The 22,606-nt window shown below is 34.6% G+C and overlaps 1 protein-coding gene across 3 annotated transcripts in view; it reads left to right on the forward strand.

Moving 5' to 3' along the window:
- The window catches only part of LOC148601772 (egg peptide speract receptor-like), a 51,111-nt gene that overhangs the window by 1,998 nt on the left and 26,507 nt on the right, over positions 1 to 22,606 (forward strand). For all 3 annotated transcript variants that reach the window (XM_088554993.1, XM_088554995.1, XM_088554994.1), the window contains exons 2-8: positions 146 to 273; positions 5,751 to 5,970; positions 6,229 to 6,379; positions 8,211 to 8,407; positions 9,128 to 9,272; positions 11,444 to 11,649; positions 15,842 to 15,992. In XM_088554993.1, coding sequence (XP_088411119.1) covers positions 146 to 273; positions 5,751 to 5,970; positions 6,229 to 6,379; positions 8,211 to 8,407; positions 9,128 to 9,272; positions 11,444 to 11,649; positions 15,842 to 15,992 — 1,198 coding nt within the window. The remainder of the gene's footprint in view (positions 1 to 145; positions 274 to 5,750; positions 5,971 to 6,228; positions 6,380 to 8,210; positions 8,408 to 9,127; positions 9,273 to 11,443; positions 11,650 to 15,841; positions 15,993 to 22,606) is intronic.

The raw sequence follows: 22,606 nt of genomic DNA on the forward strand, positions 1-22,606 counted from the left end.
TTTGAAAGGTACCTTGTCTCTGAGCTTACTTCAGATTTTAAGTATATTGAGTATCCCCTAACCTCAGTAAATATCTTACGTTAATTTCAGGACATAACCAAGACGGAATGTGGTTAAAATATGTTTTTCTTCCTTCTTTTTCTAGATGTTCATGAAACTCGTGGTGCTAAATTTTTGCCGCCTTATTACAGTAATTATGGTGTCTACAAACAAAGAAATGTCGCATTGAAATGCAGAGTTTCGGCTGGCGAAGGGGACAATGTAAAATTTGTGGTATGTTAAAGAAACAGCTTTATACTTGACTATATAGTTTAGAGATGTTTTGTTATTATTACCAACTTTGAGGCAATTTACCGTAATAATTGAACGTATTGAACTATTCCATGGGACAAAAATTCTACATATCGTTTTTGTTTAGCAATTTTCCATATTTGTTATTTATATTTATCATCGATCCATAAATATTTGTTTTCATCTTAACAATATTTTACACTTACTAATAATGCAATATTTAGTTTCTTCTAAAAAAAAACCTGGGCCAATTTGTTTTCTTCATAACCGATTTCCGAGCCCATAAAACTCCCTTTCGTTGCAATTTACCTTCGATGAGTGGAGAGTTTTCTTTATTAAAGTACTTAGTCTAACAGCTCGACAAATTGTAATTTACATTTCCATCATCTTTTGAAGCACCCATGTCACTCTTGGTTTTTGTGGAAGTTTATATGGAAAGGGCTTTATTTTTTTTGTGTGTGACACCTTGCTTTCTTAATCTCCAGAATTTATACGTAATCTGTTTATTTATTATTTACATTGCTTAAGTAGATCGTTTCTGTTTCCTGTTTTTTTGGATGTTGACGTATTTGAATTATTTTGACAACACTGTTGACGCTTTGGTTTCCTGGCAATATATTGCTGTCTTTATTGTCAATGTTTCTTGGATAATGAACTATCGCTTTTATAAATTGAAACCAATTTTTGTTTTCATTTTTTTTCAGTATGTTCTTTAATTTTTGTTTATGGTATTCTTGATAAATGGTATAAGAATTCATAACTTATTAAGTACTAATTTACGTTAAAATCGGACAATGATAGAGGAGATTCAAGGTAAAACATAAATCAAAGAAATAAAAATGACCGCTCTTGCCGAGTGTCAATTTCATATGCAATATATAAATAGTAATTAAACAATAACGAACAACCAAAGGACAAGCTTAGACTTCTAATGTGGGCTATATAATTTTTGAACTACAGTCAAACCTCGGTAGCTCGAACTCCAAGGGACCATTGAAATGTGTTCGAGTTATCGGGAGTTCGAGAAATTGAAGTTCGTATATTTTCCGGATTTTCGGTGCCGGTCCGAGTTCGACTTTATCGTTAGAAATTGCCTACTTCTTACGAAGTTGTGTTAGTTCGTGGATCTTTTCCGTTCGCGTTTGGAAGATTATGATGATTTGTGAACATTAAAAATGCTGTGTTCGCTTTTAAAAACGTTCAGAGTTCGAGTTCCTTGGTCAATAATTTGTTTTCATCCGATTTTCTTTCATGCATTTATCATACCAACATTCTCGAACTTCAATCAGTGTTATGTGAAAGATCAAAACTATCTAATTAGTGATGACTTAAATTTTACCTGTAATTAACTAAAATGACACTGATTAATGGTAGGGTTTCAGTTTTTCACCCCTTTTATTACCCAAGCTGACAAAATTGCTGACGAGTTCGAGTTAGTGAGGGTTATTCTCTAAGATATATTACCGAACGGACCGACTAGTCAGTTCGAGTGTTCGAAAAATCCAAGGTTCTTTATACTGATTATATAGAAGAAAATTTTGGTACTTTGAATTGCGTTCGAGAAATCCCGGGTGTTCGAGCGAGTGAAGTTCGACTGTATAAAATAAAATGAATTTTGTTAAAATTTTAAACAGACACGAATCATTCATAGCTGATCTTTATAAAAACTGATACTTAAAGTGCGTTTATACAATTTTTGAGTTCGAAAGTTTAATCATTGAAGTTGATTAAACCTAGTATACCCAATCGTGGTTTCTACTGTAATGAGATTAATCTATGATAAGGTGAAGGCAAATGGTGCAACAAACGTCTTACTACTTTACCAATCATGTCAAATATGCTTACATCAAAGTGTTCCTTTTTTGGTTATATATAATTGCATATTAAATTGGATATCTCAAATATGTCATACGTTTAATAATATCGTTTGGTTAGATCCTGCAATCTCAATTTCAATCTCTTATCTTTCTAGATTGAAGTCATCACTACAGAAGTTTTATGGTCGTCGTCATGAACTCGTGGATCGTTATGGTGTATCCATCTGCACCATGAAAACTGATTTATTCAACGGGCCATAGTTTTCATTTTCTCGTTTGTCTACCCCGGACTTGACTTCTAATGAGCAACTCGGCGAGTGTTTCTAGAAAAGCAGAGGATGCTTACCCTGCCGGTGCACCTGGTCCATGCTCCAATTTTTAGTGGAGTCCGAGTTGCTCATTTGCTTTTGTTACTTTGTATGTATGATGTTAGTTACTTTATGTTCTTTGTTGTCTATGTCTGGTCTTTGTCCCTAGATTACATTCTTTTGATAACCGCTATAACCTTGGTTCCCTTGATTACTCTTTAAACACAGCTAGTTTATTTGAGGTAAAAGTCAGGCAGTGGATGAGACATGGTGCAAGGAAACCATCATTTTGAAAGTATAATTAGATAATTTGCATTAAATCACATTCAAGGAAATAGGAGATCATTTTCCATATAATTTTTGTAAATTGAGTTATAATTTCATTGAAATTCACTGAAAATGAACATCTCAAGAGCAGATAACGCTGTCGAAACCCGCATTTTTCTTGCATCCTTTTTAATGTTTTCTGAGCAAATCCAGTGATACAGATATAAAAAAAATGCTCTTTTCAAATAGAGAGAGCAACCTTGATTGAAATTATATTGTCAGTGGGGTTAGGATATGCAATATTACCCATTTTCCCCGATTCCTACAAAAACTAACATTTAAGGCATTTAAATTAATAATCCTTCCTATTAATTGCATTCATTGAAAAAGATATTTGTACACAGTCTGGATTTTATTGCCGATAAGTAGTAAAATTTGTCTATACCGAACCCGGAATAATCTGAATACCTGTGTAAAGGTAACACTTTATAAAGTATCCTTAACATAACATTTTGTAGGTTTAAACTGGTCTGGAGATGTCACGTCAGTTAACTGCTAGTAGTTCTTAATTTGTACATTTGTGTAATTCATACCCAGTTTCTTTATTGCCGTTGTAGCAAGGGACTTAACCCATAAAACTGATTTTTAAGTGTGTTTAATTGTGTAATATTTTTCCCACAGTGGCCAGAGTTTAAGCGGGGAGGGTTGTGATCACGCCAAAGTATCTAACTCCATCGCCTTTTTTGCGCCTGTCCCAAATCAGAAATGTCTGGCTTCTTTTTGTCTTGTTTCGTTTTTACCTTGTGTAAAATGGGTAAACGAGATGCTACCGATTGAAATATTTCCGGATTTATCACATTTCTCTTCCTAACTGGTTTTGATTTTAAACGTTACAAAGTTATACTTCGGCAAAAAAATTAAAAATGAAGAAAGCAGCAGAGTCTTGTCAAAAGATGAATTCCTTTTTCCGTAAACGAATAGCTATTCTAGATAATACATGTAGTGACAATGTCCATTCAGATGATCAGGCTACGGAGCCAGTAGTGGCATCCACTGAAATTTCAGACAAATCAATGCCAAGTTACAGTGATAGTTGTTCATCCAGCCAGTCCTCTATCAAAAGCTCGAAAAGAAATGGCCTTTCTTATCATGATATTGGTGATATATCGAGCAAAGATATGACCCGGGACAATAATATCAAAATGCTTATGCCGATGATTAGCTAGGAAAGTGTAGACAATTTCTCTTTCCCTACTAGGTATGTACCATTTTCTATCATTGATCTAAAATAAATGACCGGCCATTATTTAAACTGTCACAACCCGTAGGGAAAAGACAAATTCGAGGCAAGACCAAATAAAATAGAGTCATCAAGGATATGCCGGAGGTTATCAAAATTAAGTCACACAAGACACGTGTTTCGGACCCACGAGGTGGGGAGGGGGGTTAACTTAACTGGTAAAAGGGTACAGGTGTGCAGCCCCAAAAACATTTAGCCATCCCATTCATATATTCTGACAACCAAAAAGCGACACCCATTCATATATATGAAATGAATATAAGTAACCCATATATATATATATCAATGGTGTTTATCAGTATCTACCTATCACAGCAGGATGCTGATCAAAACATGTTACATTGTACATGTATCTAAAGACATTATCAGTCAAGTGTTAATTTTTATTTACTTTGATGACTTTAAGGATGATTCAATTGATGTCAAATCATGTGTAAACATATAGGCTATAGTTACTAAATTTTAACCCCAATCATATATACCGCAATTAAATTCCTACCATTTTCATATATTACTAATCATGACAAGTTGACAGATGTGGACTGCACATCTGTACCTACCCATTGTACTTAAGTTACCCCCCACCCCTCCGTGTTCAGACCTAAAGTCTCATCAGCTACGTTTATCAAAAATTTAGTCAAATCAGTTAAAAATAGTCGCAATCGAGGAGAAGTAAAATTTCAACAAAAATACACTGACTTGGGGAAAATCAAATTTCATATCTGAAACATATTAAAAATAGAAATCAACTCTAAATTGTCCATCATCGACCATATAAATTATATGTACAGTGGAAGTTTAACCCCCAAAACCCTCAGACAAAACTAATTTGATGTACCACCGTCAACACCCCTTACAACGGGGCGACAGCGGAATCGAGCAAATCCAGCAATCTCTGATATTCGCGACTACTGGCGGGTTACAAAGTATTACGCATTCTTAGACCATCTACTAAGTGAATTGATAGATCGATTGGTAAAATTTGAAGACAGATTTTTTGCCCAGAAACTGATCCCCAAAAATCTAAATGCGCATATATCGTTAAAACCGACCTATCTGAAAACCATTATGGTCGCGAAATCCAGAGATGGATTGCTCGATGGGAAAGATTTCCCTCGGAGAAAATAAGTCAGATCTGTGAGACATTAGAAATGACAAACAAAGATCTATATCCCAATGTGAAAGGTTAAAGCCTTGAGCGGCCCCAAACCGCCTGCCGTAAGGCTTTACGTTCCTTCCCTAGGTTCTGTGTGCACAGCACACAGAATCTAGCTACGCCACCGGAGATAAATAAACACCTGTAACATTTTTACCAATTTTTAAGTCTTATAGAGTTCGGATGAGACAGAGTTTACTGTACTCAAGGAAAAAGAAACTAAAACGCCTGTACCTGACAGTAATGTGCAACCATAAAGAAAACAAATTCTATTCATTATAAACGGAATTCAGATGTAACACGCTTTCTGATTGGATAAAACAAATTATCCATTATCTCATAGACCAAATTTTGTTATATGACTGTGCCATTTATCATTTTATTTTTGTTTTGATAATTTACTCGTTAAATGTTGATACTAACACTAAATTACAAGTATTGTTATATTTTTGGTCTATTTGAAATAACCCCAAATGCCCGTGGTGCACACTTAAAAATACTATGCCACGTAAGTTATTTAGTACGCACCACGTGATTGAGGTTATTTCGTCATAGATCTAAAACATATAAAAGTTATTCCATAAATGTGAAATGAATCTTTTCCATTTTAGTGGCAAAAAGTGAATGATGACGGTGATGCAAAAATTATAAGAGAAAATAAGAAATATTCAATGAAAAACAGATATTTCAATGCATACTGGAATTATGTTTTTTTAAGTAAACTATTGATCCGACGAACGGAAACCAACGATAGTGGATATTACAGATGTCGGGCGTCAGTATCAACAAATAATACAGACCTTGTCAGATATTTTTACATCAACGTTAATCGTAGGTTTTTCTTTTTTTTGCATGGAAACTATTGTTTTTAAGAAACGTTTTGTAATTTAAAACTTAAAGAAAAAGAGAACAAAACCATAAACCTACAAAAAAGGGTTCACATCTCAGCGATGTGTTTATATTAACAAATGATAACACAAGCTTGCAATTGAAATTACAATCGCTTATTTACATACACAGAACTATTAATTATACACATCCGATTACATATCAAATTATAAAGTTAATCTATCTTTAACGAATAACTAGACACCATTCGTAAACCAATTCGCCTTGTGTCCAAGAGTGTGGAAGGTAATGGACTGATTCAAGTTCTTCATAAACAACATTGGGGAGGATTGTGCGATCTTGGATTTACAAATATTGAAGCCACGATAGCATGTAGGTCCTTGGGATATGTGTAAGTACTAAATAAGTTTTCTCAAGTTTTGAAATACTTAAAGAGTTCGTGAAGCACAGTAAATTTTAACACAGTTTTGTTAAAACGTTATGCTCTATTTTAGTAACAGGCACAAATACTTCAAATTGTTCTTTTATATTGCCATTTAATTGTGAGATATTGTTCATGTCAGTGTCAGACAAAAATGATTCAAGTGTATTAAACGAGTGGAAACAAGGAGGTCAAAACAAGGTGATACAAGTGATAAATAGAACAGGCGTAAGTGGAAACAAGACAACTCAGATACTTAGAATACTTAGGCTCAATGGGTATTTCAGTTACTATTGAGTGCATATTTTACAGCGATTTTGTCATTTAAGGAGGTAGACCCAGGTAAAGGGACATACTTATTAAAATCAGTGATATGTTTGTTCAAGCTTGTCAGTCTTTCACTTGAAACAAAGTGTAATCAATCCAGGGTACTTTGATGCTTACATGAGATTGATGTAAAATGCGGAATACAAACGTCGAATGATTTGCAAGACTTATGTCCGTCCACCTAGGTCTACTTTCTTACGTAAAAATTTGGGATATGTTTTTTTTTGCAATTTCATAGTTAGCATTCGTTAATACCAGTTTAAACTCTAGGAAATTAATGCGAATAGCATATTTTGCATTAAATACTGTTATGTGTCTTTGCCTTTGTAAGAATCAGACAGTGGGTGAAACCTGGTATGAAAAAACCACCATTTTGTTAGTGTAATTTGACTACTTGCACAATTAGTATTAAGGAAAAAACAAGATTTTCCATATCATCGTGGTGCTTTGTGATATAATTTCATTTAATTGCACTGTAAATTAAAATTTAAAGGACAGATAACTCTGTCAAAAACCTCTTTTTTTCTAACATTTTATTAAAAAAAATATGGAAGTAAATCCAATGATGTAGAGATCAAATAATGGCCTTTTCAAATAGAAAAAGCATCCTTGAGTGAAAATATATTGTCAGATCGGTGTAGTTTTGACATGCATGTTTCTAATTTTGCCAACTATGCCTGATTTTTACAAATACTTACACTTAATTGGCACAATCAGCTAATCATTTTGAGAAATATCCTAAAATCAACATCGACATATTATTAATTGTGACATGTAGCGGTATTGTAGTTATTTTAATTTTGTGACTCCTTCAGGACGTTTACCCTCGCCCCATGCTCCCAGTTTATAGTGCAGTCTGAGTTGCTCATTTACTTTTGTTGTGTACGTCTGCTTTATATGTCTGGCCTTTGAATCTGTATAACATTCTTTTGATTTTCGCTAGAATCATGGTCACTTGCTTACTATTTGTCCTATAATTGTTTATCCATAGGTAGTCAATTGGCCGATATAGGTAATAGATGATGGTATGGACCTATGACTATCTTATATTTGCTCCTACATTATTCATATATTTATTGTATTTTGATTAACAAAGTTCATATTCTGGAAAACACAATTTAATTTGAAATATTAATCATGGGAAGGAGAGATGATTCTATTGTTAAGTCATTTTTGAAATGTATGATATGGGTGTATGTTTGAAGTATGTAAATATGTTTACGTATCTTTTAAAAAGTTATTTATTATTTTAGATCAAAAATTATGTTTTTGGCATTATTCCCATAGTTGAAAAGATATCTTTTTATTTGTTATGATTTCTGTCGCAAACAAATCATTTTTTTCTATTTCCTAAAAAATCCAAATTATTCAGAAATATGGTACTGTTTTCGGAATAACTTTGCTTAAAAAAGGTAATAATGATATTTCATTTTTCATACTCATAGATTAAATATTGAAATAATATGTATTTCAGACACGGTGGGTCCGTCCGTCGTTTTAAGTTTAGCAAGCACTTTGACTCGAAGAAGAGTCGTGTTTGGACCAGAGATATCAACTGTCCATTACACGCCTTAGATTTAAGCACATGTTCCGGATGGGGAGATTTCATCGGGTGTAATTCATGGCTTAATGGCCCTGCTATTATTGTATGCAGAGCAAAACCGTTGAAAGGTAAGTTGTTATTGAAACTACGCAGTTGGATATGTAATGGTGGTTTTTATAATAGGGTTTTAGGATCTCACGCCAAAATGAAAAAAAATATCTTAGGTATCTTATTACTGACGGTAAGGGTGTAGTTTTTGTTGCTCATATAATTGCATAAAATTCAGTTAAATCAACAAGTTTGAATAAAAACCATAGGCATAGTAACTGTAAACCCCGCCACCAGTTTCTACTGCTTCTTTATTGTAAAAATAATTGATATAGTGAGAACTACGGATGCCTATGCGCAATTGAATGCAACATCTTTTATATTGTAAATGCATTTATTTTCAGTATAATAATTATGACGTTTTTTGCTGTGATAAATTTGCGCGACAAATATTAATAAAAAAAATGATTAACACCATGAATCTCCAATCAGTTCATAAAGCCATCAAAATTGATACCCTTTAAAATTTTACTTGGAATAAATTCGTGACATTATATTCGTTTACCAGAAATGTAGCAATGACTTATATGACGTCGATCGGATTTAGTAAGACATGTCTAAAACACATATCTATTTGACTGTAGAATTTATACATTAAACAAAAAGAATGAAAATTGTCGAGTTAGGAGGTTTTTTGGTGTTAATTCTGAGTTTGGTTTAGACAGGTTTCAATGTGATTTCTTTCAGGTCCCAGACTTCTTGTATAAACAAAACTGTTTTTCTATCTCATTTTCTTTCAGTTTATAATGATATGGCAGTAACTCTACCAGGAAACCTGTCAGAGGGAATTGTTCAAGTTACTAAGAATGGATTTATGGGGACTGTTTGTGCAGATTCAATCTATGGGAAAGAAGTTGATGCAATTTGCAAAATGATTGGATTCGGGTAAATATGATCACAGTTTTTCAGATCTATGGAAATAAATATTCGTTTACATCTGAATGTCTGCATTACTTCTTGATCTATACACCGTAAAGTGTTTTCATTGTCTTTTACTCGCAGTTACTGCGTTCAATCTATTTTTCATCAATTTTAATTAGCGATTGCTCCGTTAATAAATTACATTTTATTTATTTAAAAAAAATATATATTCGCGAATATTTAATTTTGTCGCCACATTTTTTACGGTTTACCGTATACATGTACGCAGCTTGATTTTTCTGTCATGAAGCATTTTTGTTTCTGTTCAAGCTGTTCATAAGTGATAAAATTGAAAACAAACCATCTTTGGGATATTTTATCATGATAGAAAAAGAACAGAACTGGTGAAACGTATAAAATGCACCAGCGTATGGCTTAAATTCAAAATAGTATATACTTTCAGAGATTACAAAACGTTCTTCAATAAGTATAAACAAACCTTAGAGAACGCTCTGGAAGGCCCCCAACAACAATCAACAATATGATAAATGAAACATTTCTGACCTTTGACAGTCAATTAAATTTGCCTGGTGGGGTTACACTACTTTCATAAGGCTATAACCACCCCCGTTTATTGTTAGGTGAAAATGAACCGAAACGACTACTAAACACACCTTGAAATTTATTCAATGATTCATCCAATTCTGCCCTTGAAATAATGTAGGTCAACATAAACCATATAAACAAATGATATATCCATTTAACGAACGATCGCAGTTACTGAAATCTAGCTCAGAATATAATAAAGAATAAAAATGCCGTCAAAACTACCAGTCTAAGAAATAATCACTCACTACAACTGCAGTGGGCTGATTTTTGAGAAATACCGTTGCAGTAATAAAAAAATATCGTATTTGTTACGTAAGGATGCAATAAGGGGTCAAATATCCCTATCATTGAAAACAAGGTTCAAAGAATTACAATAATTTGAAAATCATATCCTTTACAAATCAATATATTCAGGGCGGGCGATAAACCCATCCGAATTTGTTTGATAGAATGTGTTTTATAGACTATAATTCCCCCAAAAACTGGATTTGCAATATGATTTTAAATTAAGAACTTGCAAGTGCTGTTATATTTTGGTATCAAGGTAATGTAACGTTAAAAAAGTTGGTTTATGTTTTTAGAAGTTGAGATATCGATGCCTCAGTATCAGTTATCATTAAGGAATTCATTGCGATCATTTTGAAGATTTTTCTTTATACAAATAACATCTGCAGTTGAGGACGGTATACTACATTACCACACGAAGGAAGAACCTTGCTCTAAAGACAAAGTCGAGGAAGATTTTCTTTTTTGAATGTGTTTATCTGGTATCCATCTCCAAGTGCAGGTAGTATTTGTTATATAATACTGAATATCTTTAAAATCATGTTTGGATATGCGTAAATTACTAATGTAATTTTTAATTACGTCTAAACAAGTTATCGATTGATGTTTTGTGTTTGGTGGAATTATAAAACGTGGATATCGTAACGGAAATAGCAAGGCAAATTTCCGGTTGAAACGGGTGGAATCCTTGACGGAAGGATGGTATTATTTAAGAAATTATGGTTTTATTTGGGGTGGATTCTTTTATGATCAATGAAAAGTGAAGATCTTTTTGTATAATGTTAAAAATATATGATACTCTTGTTTCAACGTTGAAATGTATTTCAACGACCATGTTCAGTTCACTATTGAAGTGTCCAGATAAAGTGAGGAACATGTAAATAATTTAAAAAGCAGAAACAAACACTTACAAGTACATTTCCGGGTTATACTCAATCTTGGATGACTCTAACCTCGAATAACTCGAACATTTTGCCAGTTCCCTTCGACTTTGACCTAACAAAGTATGATTGTAGTTCATTTATGATGAAATTGGGTACAGGCATATCAATTTATAAATGTATTTGACCACACTGTTTCTTAACTGCAAACACAGGTTGACCTTGTTCATATGGTTGGATCTATCCACCGCTAGTAAATGTAACTACATTGTTTTATTTATGTTTTAAATATTTCAAAAGTTTGTTACTGTACCACTTCGTTAAAGATTTGATCAAATCGTTACTCTCATTAGATTAAAAAAAGAGAATGTGCTGTAATAAAATACTCTTGGTTATTTATTGAGCATGGACTTTTTACAGGTTTGGTGGGTATAAGTACAAGCCACCAGCATCTGTATGGTTTCGGTACATTTCGATGAAACAAATTCTCCAGAATTTAACTTGCCCAGGGGATGCTTATAGACTTAATGATTGTACCCATGCAGGTTGGGGAAAAGAATGCGAAGGGTGCAAATGTAGAAACCAACATCCACTCGCGTTAAAATGTTGGCTTCCTAATGAAAAAGGTAAATATATATATATATATAGAAAGGTCTGAAAAATTCCCAACGATGTTAGAACTGTCAAATTTGCGATGCAAATTTTTGGTCGTTCCCTCCGCGGGACTCGAACTCGTACTGCTGTGACATCTATGGCAACACCGCCTGCACAAAGTCCAGCGCCCCTAGACCACTCGGCCAGCTAGGCTATATAAAAATATAGCGTTCGCTGGCCGGGTCATTCCTCCTCGTAGGATTAATCTAGGGCTGTAACTTAGTACACTGTGTATGGTGGTACGGGACAGTTCATTTAGATGTTAATATGTAGGATAGAGGATCAAATTAATGATGCATTTCACAACAAATCAATATTATACAACGTCTCAGAATGTGACGACTCTATTTGCTACACTGCTCCATCGGATCAAATTGATACAGGGAAGATTTGTAAACGTATAGAAAGGTCTGAAAAAGACTCAACGATGTTAGAACTGTAAAATTTCTGAAGATTCTGAATATTGTTTTATGTAAACACATGTTTTGTGATGATTTTTAGCATTGTGTAAAAATATCAACTAAAAATATTAACAAACACTATAATGATAAGAAACTATATGAAAAGAATGACCTTAATGTTTTTTTTTTAATTTATTCCGTGTGAATATAAGCACGGAGTTGTTTTATCCAACATCCTTCCCGCTTCACTTTCCTTTGATCGCTCCAGATTGTGTTTTGTTCCACGATTAGAATTTTCATTTTGTTGAAATCATCGAGGCAATGTTTTGGCAATCTGAAGTGTTGACTCACAGGGAGTAAAGACTTTTTTGTTAGGTCGCTCAAGTGTCCGTTCAAGCGTTGCGAAAAGGCTGTTTAGATTCACCAACATAATGAAAGCCACAGATTGGACAGTGGCGCAAATATATCACAATAGCACTGTTGCAGTGCACGTTACAAAATATTTTGTAGTGTTTCCCCGTGACCGTTCTGGTGAATAATGACGAGTGGTGCATTTGTTTGCATCATTTACACCATTTGTTACCACAACAGCGACTCTCGCCTGGAGTCAAGGTTGGGTTTAGATATTTCAGCCCTTACAAGCAGACTACGCAAACTGTCTGGCTGTCTGAAAGCTGTATGATAGGTGGTTCTGGAAAGACTTTTTTTCGACAGAGGCTCAGTGCTCACGAGTGATATTGTGGCTGTTTTTAAGGCAAGGGTGATATGTTTGTGTTGTACTTTTTACACTTTTTCTTTGCCTTGTACTGTAACAGGGTACTCCTTGTGATATTGTTATTCTTTGGAACTCTTCTTTAATGGTCTTGTATCGATATCCCCTTTTTCCTTTATCATTGGAACAAATTCACCTTAGCCTAAGGCTTGACTAAATGATATACTTTTAGTCAGGTGAGAGGGATAACAGCTATTAGGCATATATTTCATATCTCGCTTATATCAGATACATTTCATTAACAACTCACTCATTTCATTTCAAATGTAAGTAAGTTTTCACCATTCCTTAGTTTCAGAATGTTTTAACAAAGTATAAAAGATGATTTATCGTTTGAAAAAAAAAGATATCGACTTTTACCATTCTTGTTACGTCTGTCTAATGGAGAAGGTATAGATATTCTTTCCATTTTCACCTTATACTCAATACAACAAAAACTGATGTTCAAATCAGCAACATTCTATTCTGATATACTACTACTCAAGGAAATGACAATTTAATTCAATGAATTCTTCTCTTACCACTGATTGAATTGAAATAATTGTTGTTATACAAATTAAATTCCGTCTTTCATAATATAAATGAGCATATTAATATTTTTTTTTACATTATATTCTTACATCAAATGTAATCCTAGAAGTAGTGCTGGAACTATAAATTATTCTTTTGAAGATATTAAGGTAGAACATACCATTAAATCTAGTAAATATGAATTGTTTTCTAGTTTTTTCTTGATGATGACTTTGAATGAACATACCTAAGAGTTCAAATTTAAAAACTTAAGTCACCGAGATAATTAAACCTTTTAAATGTATTTTTTTTTACAAATTTTAGCGACATATATTAAAGTCATTGCTTTATTACACGAATCAACGTCGTTGTGAGACTTTATTTTCGTTTTTTATTCCTATGTTATAATAATACGCTATTAAATTCTACATTACCGCTTTTGATCTATCTTTAGCGTAATCGTGCAAACGGAAAGATTTTGTTGCATTTGACCGAATTATGAATACATGGAATAAAACGATATGGAGACAACTACATGTAGTAAAGGGTGATAATTTTGAAAAAACTAATAGGTCATGGGCTGGAAGTGTCGACCTTTAACCCTTACCATCAACTTTCCGATAATTTTCAGGTAGCTTTATACCGCTCATTTACAATCAACAGACCGCCATTAGAAGAATACTTTGGGGTTCTTTTTAGCTCACCTGGCCGAAAGGCCATGTGAGCTATTGCCATCACTATGTGTCCGTCGTCCGTCGTGTCCGTAAACTTTTTTCCAACATCTCCTCTGAGACAAAAAAATAAAAAATAAAAAAAAATAAAAATAAAAAAAAACCAGTTGTGTTTAGCTAAAATCTGGCAGGAATTAAACTTATTCAGCATGATGGGATTACCTACATAATCGTGAATGCTGACATTTTCAGAAAGATCCGTTGACAAATGGATAGTTATGGCACCTGAAATGGATTATTTTAATATCTCCTCTTAGATAACTTGTAGGATGGATTGCAACCAAACATTGCATGAATGTTTGTTAGGATATCCTTTACAACATTTCATCTGTCGAAGTCATGGCCACCACTAATACAAATTGACGACTTGTTGAAATAACTTGAGAACCAAAGGGTTTAGCCAAATTTTCCGGGGGGATTAATCAGCATGGTGAGACCAACATATATTGAACTATTCATAATGGTCTGTTGCTCAATGTTGGAGTTATTGCCCTTGAAGAGATAAAAAATGACAATTGGAGATTTATTTCATAATATGAAAACCAGGCGGATAACTATTATGATCTTTTCTTTCGTCACAAAATTGTTACAGAACACCACATTTTTATGACAGGGGAGCGTCATCATCTTAAAACAAATAAACCAATAAACGGTAATGAAAAGTCCATATCTTTAATTGTTAAATTTATAATAAAGTTTTTATATGAGTACTTAGAAAATGTAAAAACCAACATTCTTCATTGTAATTATTTGCTTTATTTAAATAAAGTTCTGCAGGGTATATATCTTTAGCATAAATATTGAAGTCGTCGTTATTAAGAACCAATATGTCGTCCAAATATCTGAAAGTATTATTAAATTTATCTGTCAAATGTTGCTTTCAATGGTCTCCATTTATTCTAGTCATAAATTGTGATTCATAACAATACAGAACGATGTCCACAAAAAGTGATGCATAATTTGTTCTCATGCATATGGGAATTCAAATAACTGGAGGATAAACGGTATTACTATGTTGTCTAACAGGGCCTAGAATCAAGATTGGCTTTCACATGATTATCAGAGAAACTCTTGATCACAATACTTCTCTGTTTACAACATGTTGTATGTGACTGCTGCTATATGATAGTATATTATCATTGGTGTATAAATCACTTCTTGAAACAACGTGAAATATATCGTGAACAAGGATATGAAAAAGAACAGGTCCCAAAGTTGACCTCTGAGACACCCTTTTAAATATGTCCAAAAAAGGAATGCAAATTAAACTAATTTGCGCACACTGCTACCTGTTTTTAAGATAACTTTTTAATAAAGAGAGGACATTTCCAGAAAAGTCATAGCTTTTAAATTTCAGCAGGCACTGTTCATGCGATAAGCATTCAGAAGCCATCAATATGGCAGCAGTGACATTATTAATATCCAATGATCTACGCCGGTCTTTAGTAACATTAATTAAGACATCTTGAGAACTGTAACCAACTGTAGAAAATTTTACATCTGGTATAAAAGAATTCACATGTTTGAGATTCAATAGCTCTCTAAAAAGTTTTGAGATGGTCGGTAATACACTAACTGGTCTGTGATTGTCTTCATTTACAAGTATATGGTCTTAATAAAAAAAATAATATATGATTCAAAAACCTTTTACATGTTTTCTAATTTTACTTATATGTGCTTGTGTACTGTCTAATAAATTTCAAACATAATACAACAATAACATGATCTTTATTGTCATTTCGTTTCAAAGTACTTCCTGATGGCTCGATAAAACTAGCTGCATCAAGATATGGATATAAAGGAAGAGTCACCATTAAAAACAACGGAACCTGGGGCAGTATTGACAGATGGTCAATTGGATATGCCGAGGCTGATATGCTTTGTCGAATGTTGGGATACAGGTAACAGTGTACCTAACAGAATATATAGATTATTAACTTGCATTTTCTACATCGGCTCATGTATCTACACGATACTCCAATATAAAGCCGGTCATCTCGAGGACTGAAATGGGTTGTGAGTGAATAGAAAGCCGTAATAATGCAATGCCATTGTAATTTGATCACATGTCCAAAAAAAAATTATAGGTTACTATTTTATAATCCTATTCGAATTGCATTTCTTTATATATAATAATAAGACAATTATTTGATTTCAGATCAGAACGTTAGTTTTATAAATGATGACGTAATTAATCAAGGGAACCAATATGGTAGTGGAAATCAAATGAATGTAATCCTGGGACAGTAATTAGACATGGAAAACAGACAAACACAACAAAGAACATAAAGAGTAATCAAGGGAACCATGGTTATAGCGGTAATCAAAAGAGTGTAATCAAGGAACAAATACCAAACATGGGAAACAGACATACACAACAAAGAACATAAAGTAACTATAATCATACATACAAAGTAACAAAAGCAAATGAGTAACTCGGATTCCACTAAAAACTGGGAGCATGGACCAGGTGCACCGGTAGGGTAAGCGTCCTCTACTTTTCTAGAAACACCTGCCCAGGCTCATAAACAGTCAAGTCCGGGGTAGACAAACGAGAAAATGAAAACTATAAAATAAGTAAATAATACATACAAAGTAACAAAAATAAAAAATCAACTCGGAATCCACTATTAACTGGGAGCATGGACCAAGTGCACCAGTAGAGTAAGCGTGCTCTAGAAACACCCACCGAGTTGCTCATAAAAAGTCGTTTGGGGTAGCCGAAAGAGGATAAGAAAAGTATGACACTTTGAACAAATCCGTTTTCAAGGGGCAGATGGATACACCGTAACAATCCACGAGTTCAATCTTAGACCAACATTACCCTGTTCCAGGAGAGCCAAATTGTAAGAAGTCTAGCGCGATACAAAAGTCTGCGTTGTCACGGCAAGCTCTGGCATAACGTATGAGTTGTGATATGAAAACTCATTACGCAGGTGCTGAAGGGATGTTGCAATAATTGAAAGGAAAATTGATAATACTAAATGAAAAATCATCGCATTTGTCATATAGTTTGGTATATAATTTTCCCTTACCATCGATTTTTTAGTGTACGTTGAGATATGATGCTGACTTCACATTGTCTGTAGTATCCTTTATCTCAAATTCTTTGGGGTAGATGCGATGTATCAAAACTAAGAATGGTAACAATAATACGTCATCGATATGGAAGAAACTGATATTAAAGGATCCGGCGAAACGATGTTCTTTCTTTCGGATCAGATCGGCACTAAATTCACTCATAAGAGTGAAGGAGTAATCAAGGGAACCAAGGTTATAGCGGTAATCAAAGGAATGTAATCCAGGGACAAAGACCAAAAAAACAGATATACACAACAAAGAGCATCAAGTAACTAAAATCTTGAAGGAATGGGTCAGCAATTAGAGCACAATTTGTCCCATTAGCGTGCCGACCGTTTGTTCAAAAACGTGTCCACCACACTGCCATTGACAACGGGCCGATACCAATGACGTTGTCTTTAACGACGGGTCAATTACTAGTTATCAGCCCAGATCTAATATCGGCGTGAATCTCCCGGCGTTATAAATGGGAAGGAGACGTTCCTAATTCTTCCAAATATCAGATCAGCTATTATTACATAGCATGACACGTTCGATTTGTAAACAAAATATTCTCTAAAAAGCGTAAATCCTATTAATACTTGCGCAATCATTGAAATGAACGAGTCACTTTTTATTGTGTTCGTCAATTAAAATGTCATTCACCAAAAATAGATATGTTTAAGAGGATCTTGATTTGTTGATATTTTGTTACTAACAATAGCGACATATCGTGGCTTTTTTTTTGCAATTGACATATAACTAAATCACGTGATATGACGTCGTGAGACGATTCATTTGGTTTGTTTATTTGTGAATGGGAGTTAGTTTTCGTTTTCTAGTTTTAAATAATACTTCTTATAATACTTGTATACTCGTATTTAAAATATTATTTTTGAAACAGTTGAAATAATTGTACTTTATTGTAAAGAAAATAATATGAAGAGGCAGTTAGACGAGCCAAACATGTGGTTTTTCTAAGGAACGTCTCACTGACACTGACAAAAAAATACTTTTTGGTCATGTTAGAAAAGAAATATTTCCCAAACGCCGGCCTTCATGCTTATGTTAACGATGTTAGGCGCTATAATTATTACTGCTCAATGACGTTTAGTCAAAATTATTCTAACAAATATATTGACCACTCATGTTCAAATATGTAAAAACCCGACATCCAGTAAACAATTTCTTAAGCATATTCGGTAAGTACTGGTTTTTCTTATTTTCATTTTATGAATTATTTTTTTGCATAATGTCTTGGTGCCAAGATCATGAAAATGCAGATTCTAGTTATACACATTCATTCATGTAATCATGTCTCTTTGCCTTTACTGTCGATATATTTATACATTTCAAATGTCAAGTTCATCAATCTTATGAACGATAAAATATTTGTTTGACGAAGAACGGTACTAATATTTCTTCCAGAAATAGAATGTGATTATTCCAATAATTTCGTTTGTTTTTTTCCCGTTTTTCCGTCCATGCTAATTTAGTTATCTGGTCAATATCATAAGCGACAAAACGATCTTCAAAATATATTTGAGAGACACTTGTCGAACGACAATATTACTGGACTGTCAGGGTATCTTTATGCCGGCTTTGGTAAAGGTTCGTTTCAGCCAAGATTTTTCAAATCTGATTTATTACACAGCATCACATGAGCATACAGTATCGTAGAATTTAAGTAGAGAATTAATTTGACGATTTAATTCAAATTTTTTGACAATACAAAAAAATCGTAACAGTTTTTTTTTCTTTTCTGCAACTACTTATTTAAGGGAGCTTCGTGCAGGTTTCGGTTTGATTTTATACTCTAGGAATGTTACAATCCTGTTTACCATATGTTTATATTTTTACCAAACACAAAACCAAAGCTTTTTTCTTGGTTACTATCATTACAACCGCTAAATAGTTTTAAAGAATTTAAACTGGCATGATAGACTGCTGTACTCGGCTTCAGACTGGTATGCCACTATCTTCTTTTGTTGTTTATATTTATTCCATATGGGTAGAAAACAAGGGTTTTTTAACAGCTTTGAATTTTCATATCACAACTTTTAGATTATGCAAGAGATAGTATATTTAATGTTTTTTTCTATAAATGTTACAAAAAATTACAAATATTTACCCCCTGTGGATAGCTATTCATGTCATGGTAGGGGGTGGGGGGTGCGTGTCTCAGTGATCCTAAGAGCTATGCCAGCTGGAGTTCTTTCTCCTGGTAGGGTTACCCATGCTGGAAAGGTCAAAGGTTAGAGGCCAGTCTAAAGCGATCCGAAAATCGACCGTGGGTCCAGCGTATACAATCAAAAGTGAGTTCACCTACTTGTTGTTTGCCGTGAGTTGCAACCCGTGAGTTATTGGTGGTCGAGATGGTCCTAGTGGATGAAGGTCGTATCTAGACTCCAGTCGTGACGTAATCCCCGTGATATCGATGGCTGGATGATCAACGATATGGCTGTATATGCAACTCGGCTCTTAGGTCATCTAAACGGGAGATCGGATTGACCTTGTTTGATCAATTGGCTGGTCACGCCATGCCCTTCATTTGTCCACATGCTTTACTGATGGCATTTTGTTTAATCAAATGTTTCTAAGATTTTCAAAAACTTACAAATTGCAAATGAAGAAGGCGGTGGTTCATGGGTCAATCGAGTAGTAAGCTGTCTATGAGCTATTGATAGATACGCTCTGTTCGAATATATCGTCTCTGGAATCCTTGATGCTAACAGCTGAAAATCCGTAGAGTCCTGGCATCGCCCGTGTTGGCGGGTGGGGAACAGAGACGATGAAACTTATAAAAAACTTAACATGGCGACAAAAAACAACGGGGAGTCCAATGTTTCTTATTAAAAAAAAAACCGAAAAAGTGATGTCTGCAATTCTTCTGAGGAAAGTGATAATAACTGGCCAAGATTTATTGTAATTTCTGCAAAAGATATAGACAAAAATGTTAATGACCTTTATCCTTTTTTAATACAGAAAACTATCAAGGGTGTAGCTGGTGAAGTTAAAGATACAAAGAAAATAAGAACAAGAATTTTAATTGAATGCCTCAGACCTGGCCAATCATCAAATTTGTTAAAATTAACCGGGATTGGTGACCTTGATGTGGTTTCATCTGCACACAAGTCTCTAAATCATTCACAGGGTGTGCTTAAATACCGAGGTCGAGACCTCGACGCCTTGACTGATGAGGAGATCTGTGAGGAACTGAAATCACAAGGCGTGAAGTCAGTGAAAAGGTGTACTTCTCGACGTGCAGATGTAACCACACCAATAAGAACAATCCTGTTAACATTTAGTTCCACTTCAGTGCCATCTCATGTCTGCATTGGTCCATACAGGACAGCTGTCAGTCTGAATATTCCTAATCCACTTGGGTGTTTTAAATGCCAGGCGTTTGGGCATGGAAATGGCCAGTGTAGAGGAAAACTGTTTTGTGTCCGATGCTCTGATTGACACGAGGGAATCGACTGCAAAACATATCTGAAATGCAGAAACTGTGAGGAAGCTCACATGTCATCATCTGAAGATTGCCCTCTTTATAAAAAAGAAAAAGAATTTTCTTGCATCTGGCAAAACATCATATGCTAGTGTTACAAAGCGTGCTTGTCTGTCCTCGACTTTTGAAGTGCAGACGATCATAAGTTGGAAAGAGAATTTTAATGGTCTTACCAAACTGTTACTGAGGTATTCACAAAAATAATGAAACCAGCAAAAAATGTTTAGAGGAAATTAAAAAGGCCAGAGCTAAAAAGTCTCACCAATGTTCCCAGACTCAGCCATCTCAACATCTGTTACATCTTCAAAGTCATCTTCTCCACTAACACAACAGTCATCATCTTCGTCTTCCAAATCTTCTCAACAGCAAAATGTCCAACCCCAATAAAAGTTGGGGAATTTCCGTGTGGAGGACTTAGAGAAATCTTCGTCTAGGCGACAGATTGTGTCGGACTCGGATTCCGAGTCTGACATGGAAACAACAGATCATGGACTATGTCCAGGTGAAAACTGGCTGGGTCCCGACCTTGATCAGATTGATCAAAGAGATCCTGTCGCCATGAAAAAAATACAAGGAGCAGCGTGCTCAGTCAATTCTAATTGAGCTTACTGGCGGCACTCGCACTGGCAGGTCATCGAGTTGTGGTCGCGGATCCAAGTCAGAAAAAATATCCCGCATTCGTCACCCATAAGAAATGGTCAAATTACTTCAATGGAATTGTCGAGGTTTAAAGGCTAATATTTTAGAATTAACTCTTCTTGTTCAGTCTAATTTCCCAATTGCATTATGTTTCCAGGAGACTCATTTAAAAGAAACGGATCAAATTTCCGTAAAGGGATATACAATGCACAGTACATTTGCTGAGGCAAATGAACGAGCTGCGGGTGGATTTACAATTTTTGTTAGGGACAGAGTTATGCATACTTCAGTTCCTTTAAGCACCGATCTACAAGCAGTGGCCGTTCGGTTATCCCTTTATAAAACCATAACGGTTTGTTCCATTTACATTCCCCCAAATTCAATTTTGTGCAGAAATAAATTAGTTGATTTGGTTAAACAGTTACCCAAACCATTTATTATTTTGGGTGACTTTAATGCTCATAGTTCTTTATGGGGAAGAAATCTTACGAATGATAAAGATAAAAAAGTTGAGGAGCTCCTTCAACAAGATTTGTGCATATTTAATGACAGATCTTCAATATTCCTTCATTCAGGCAATGAATCGTATTCTTCTATTGGTCTTCTTGTACTTTCAGAGTTTACATGGCGAGTTCATGATGACTTGTGCGGGAGTGATCATTTTCCAATTATTTTGGAGCATTTATCCTCCAAAACAGAGGAACGCCAACCTCGTTTTAAACTTGAGAAAGCAGATTGGGCTTCATTTGAAGCCTAATGTCCTTGAAGAATTACGATTAGAAACGATGAAGGATGTTGAAAATCCCATTTTATTATTTAATGAAAGACTGACATCAATTGCTAATAAAACAATACCTAAAACCTCGACAAATCCAAAAAGGCCTAGTAAAACATGGTTTACTGATGAGTGCGACAAAGCGATCGAAGAACGCAACAAGGCCCATCGCCGGTTTGACAAAAATCCGACACCAGCAAATCTGTCAAACTTCCGAAAATCGTCACTGGCTAAAGCCCATGATACAGCTAGTGGGCTAGATAATATTCACTATCAACTTTTGAAACATCTTCCTGATCCATTTCTACATACACTTCTTGCGTTAATGAACGAGGTATGGACTTCTGGTAACGTTCCGTCCACCTGGAAAACGGCTTCAGTTGTCCCTATTCCAAAACCAGGAAAGCATAAAACGGATCCTTCAAATTATCGCCCGGTCGCATTGACAAGCTGTGTCTGCAAGACAATGGAACGAATGGTCAATGTTCGCCTTGTGTGTTTCCTTGAGAAGCACAACTTACTTACTAATATTC

The sequence above is a fragment of the Perna viridis genome, chromosome 12 (genome assembly GCF_037379345.1).
Source record: "Perna viridis isolate PV_CMFRI_1.1 ecotype Kerala chromosome 12, ASM3737934v1, whole genome shotgun sequence".
In the NCBI taxonomy this organism is placed as follows: domain Eukaryota; kingdom Metazoa; phylum Mollusca; class Bivalvia; order Mytilida; family Mytilidae; genus Perna; species Perna viridis.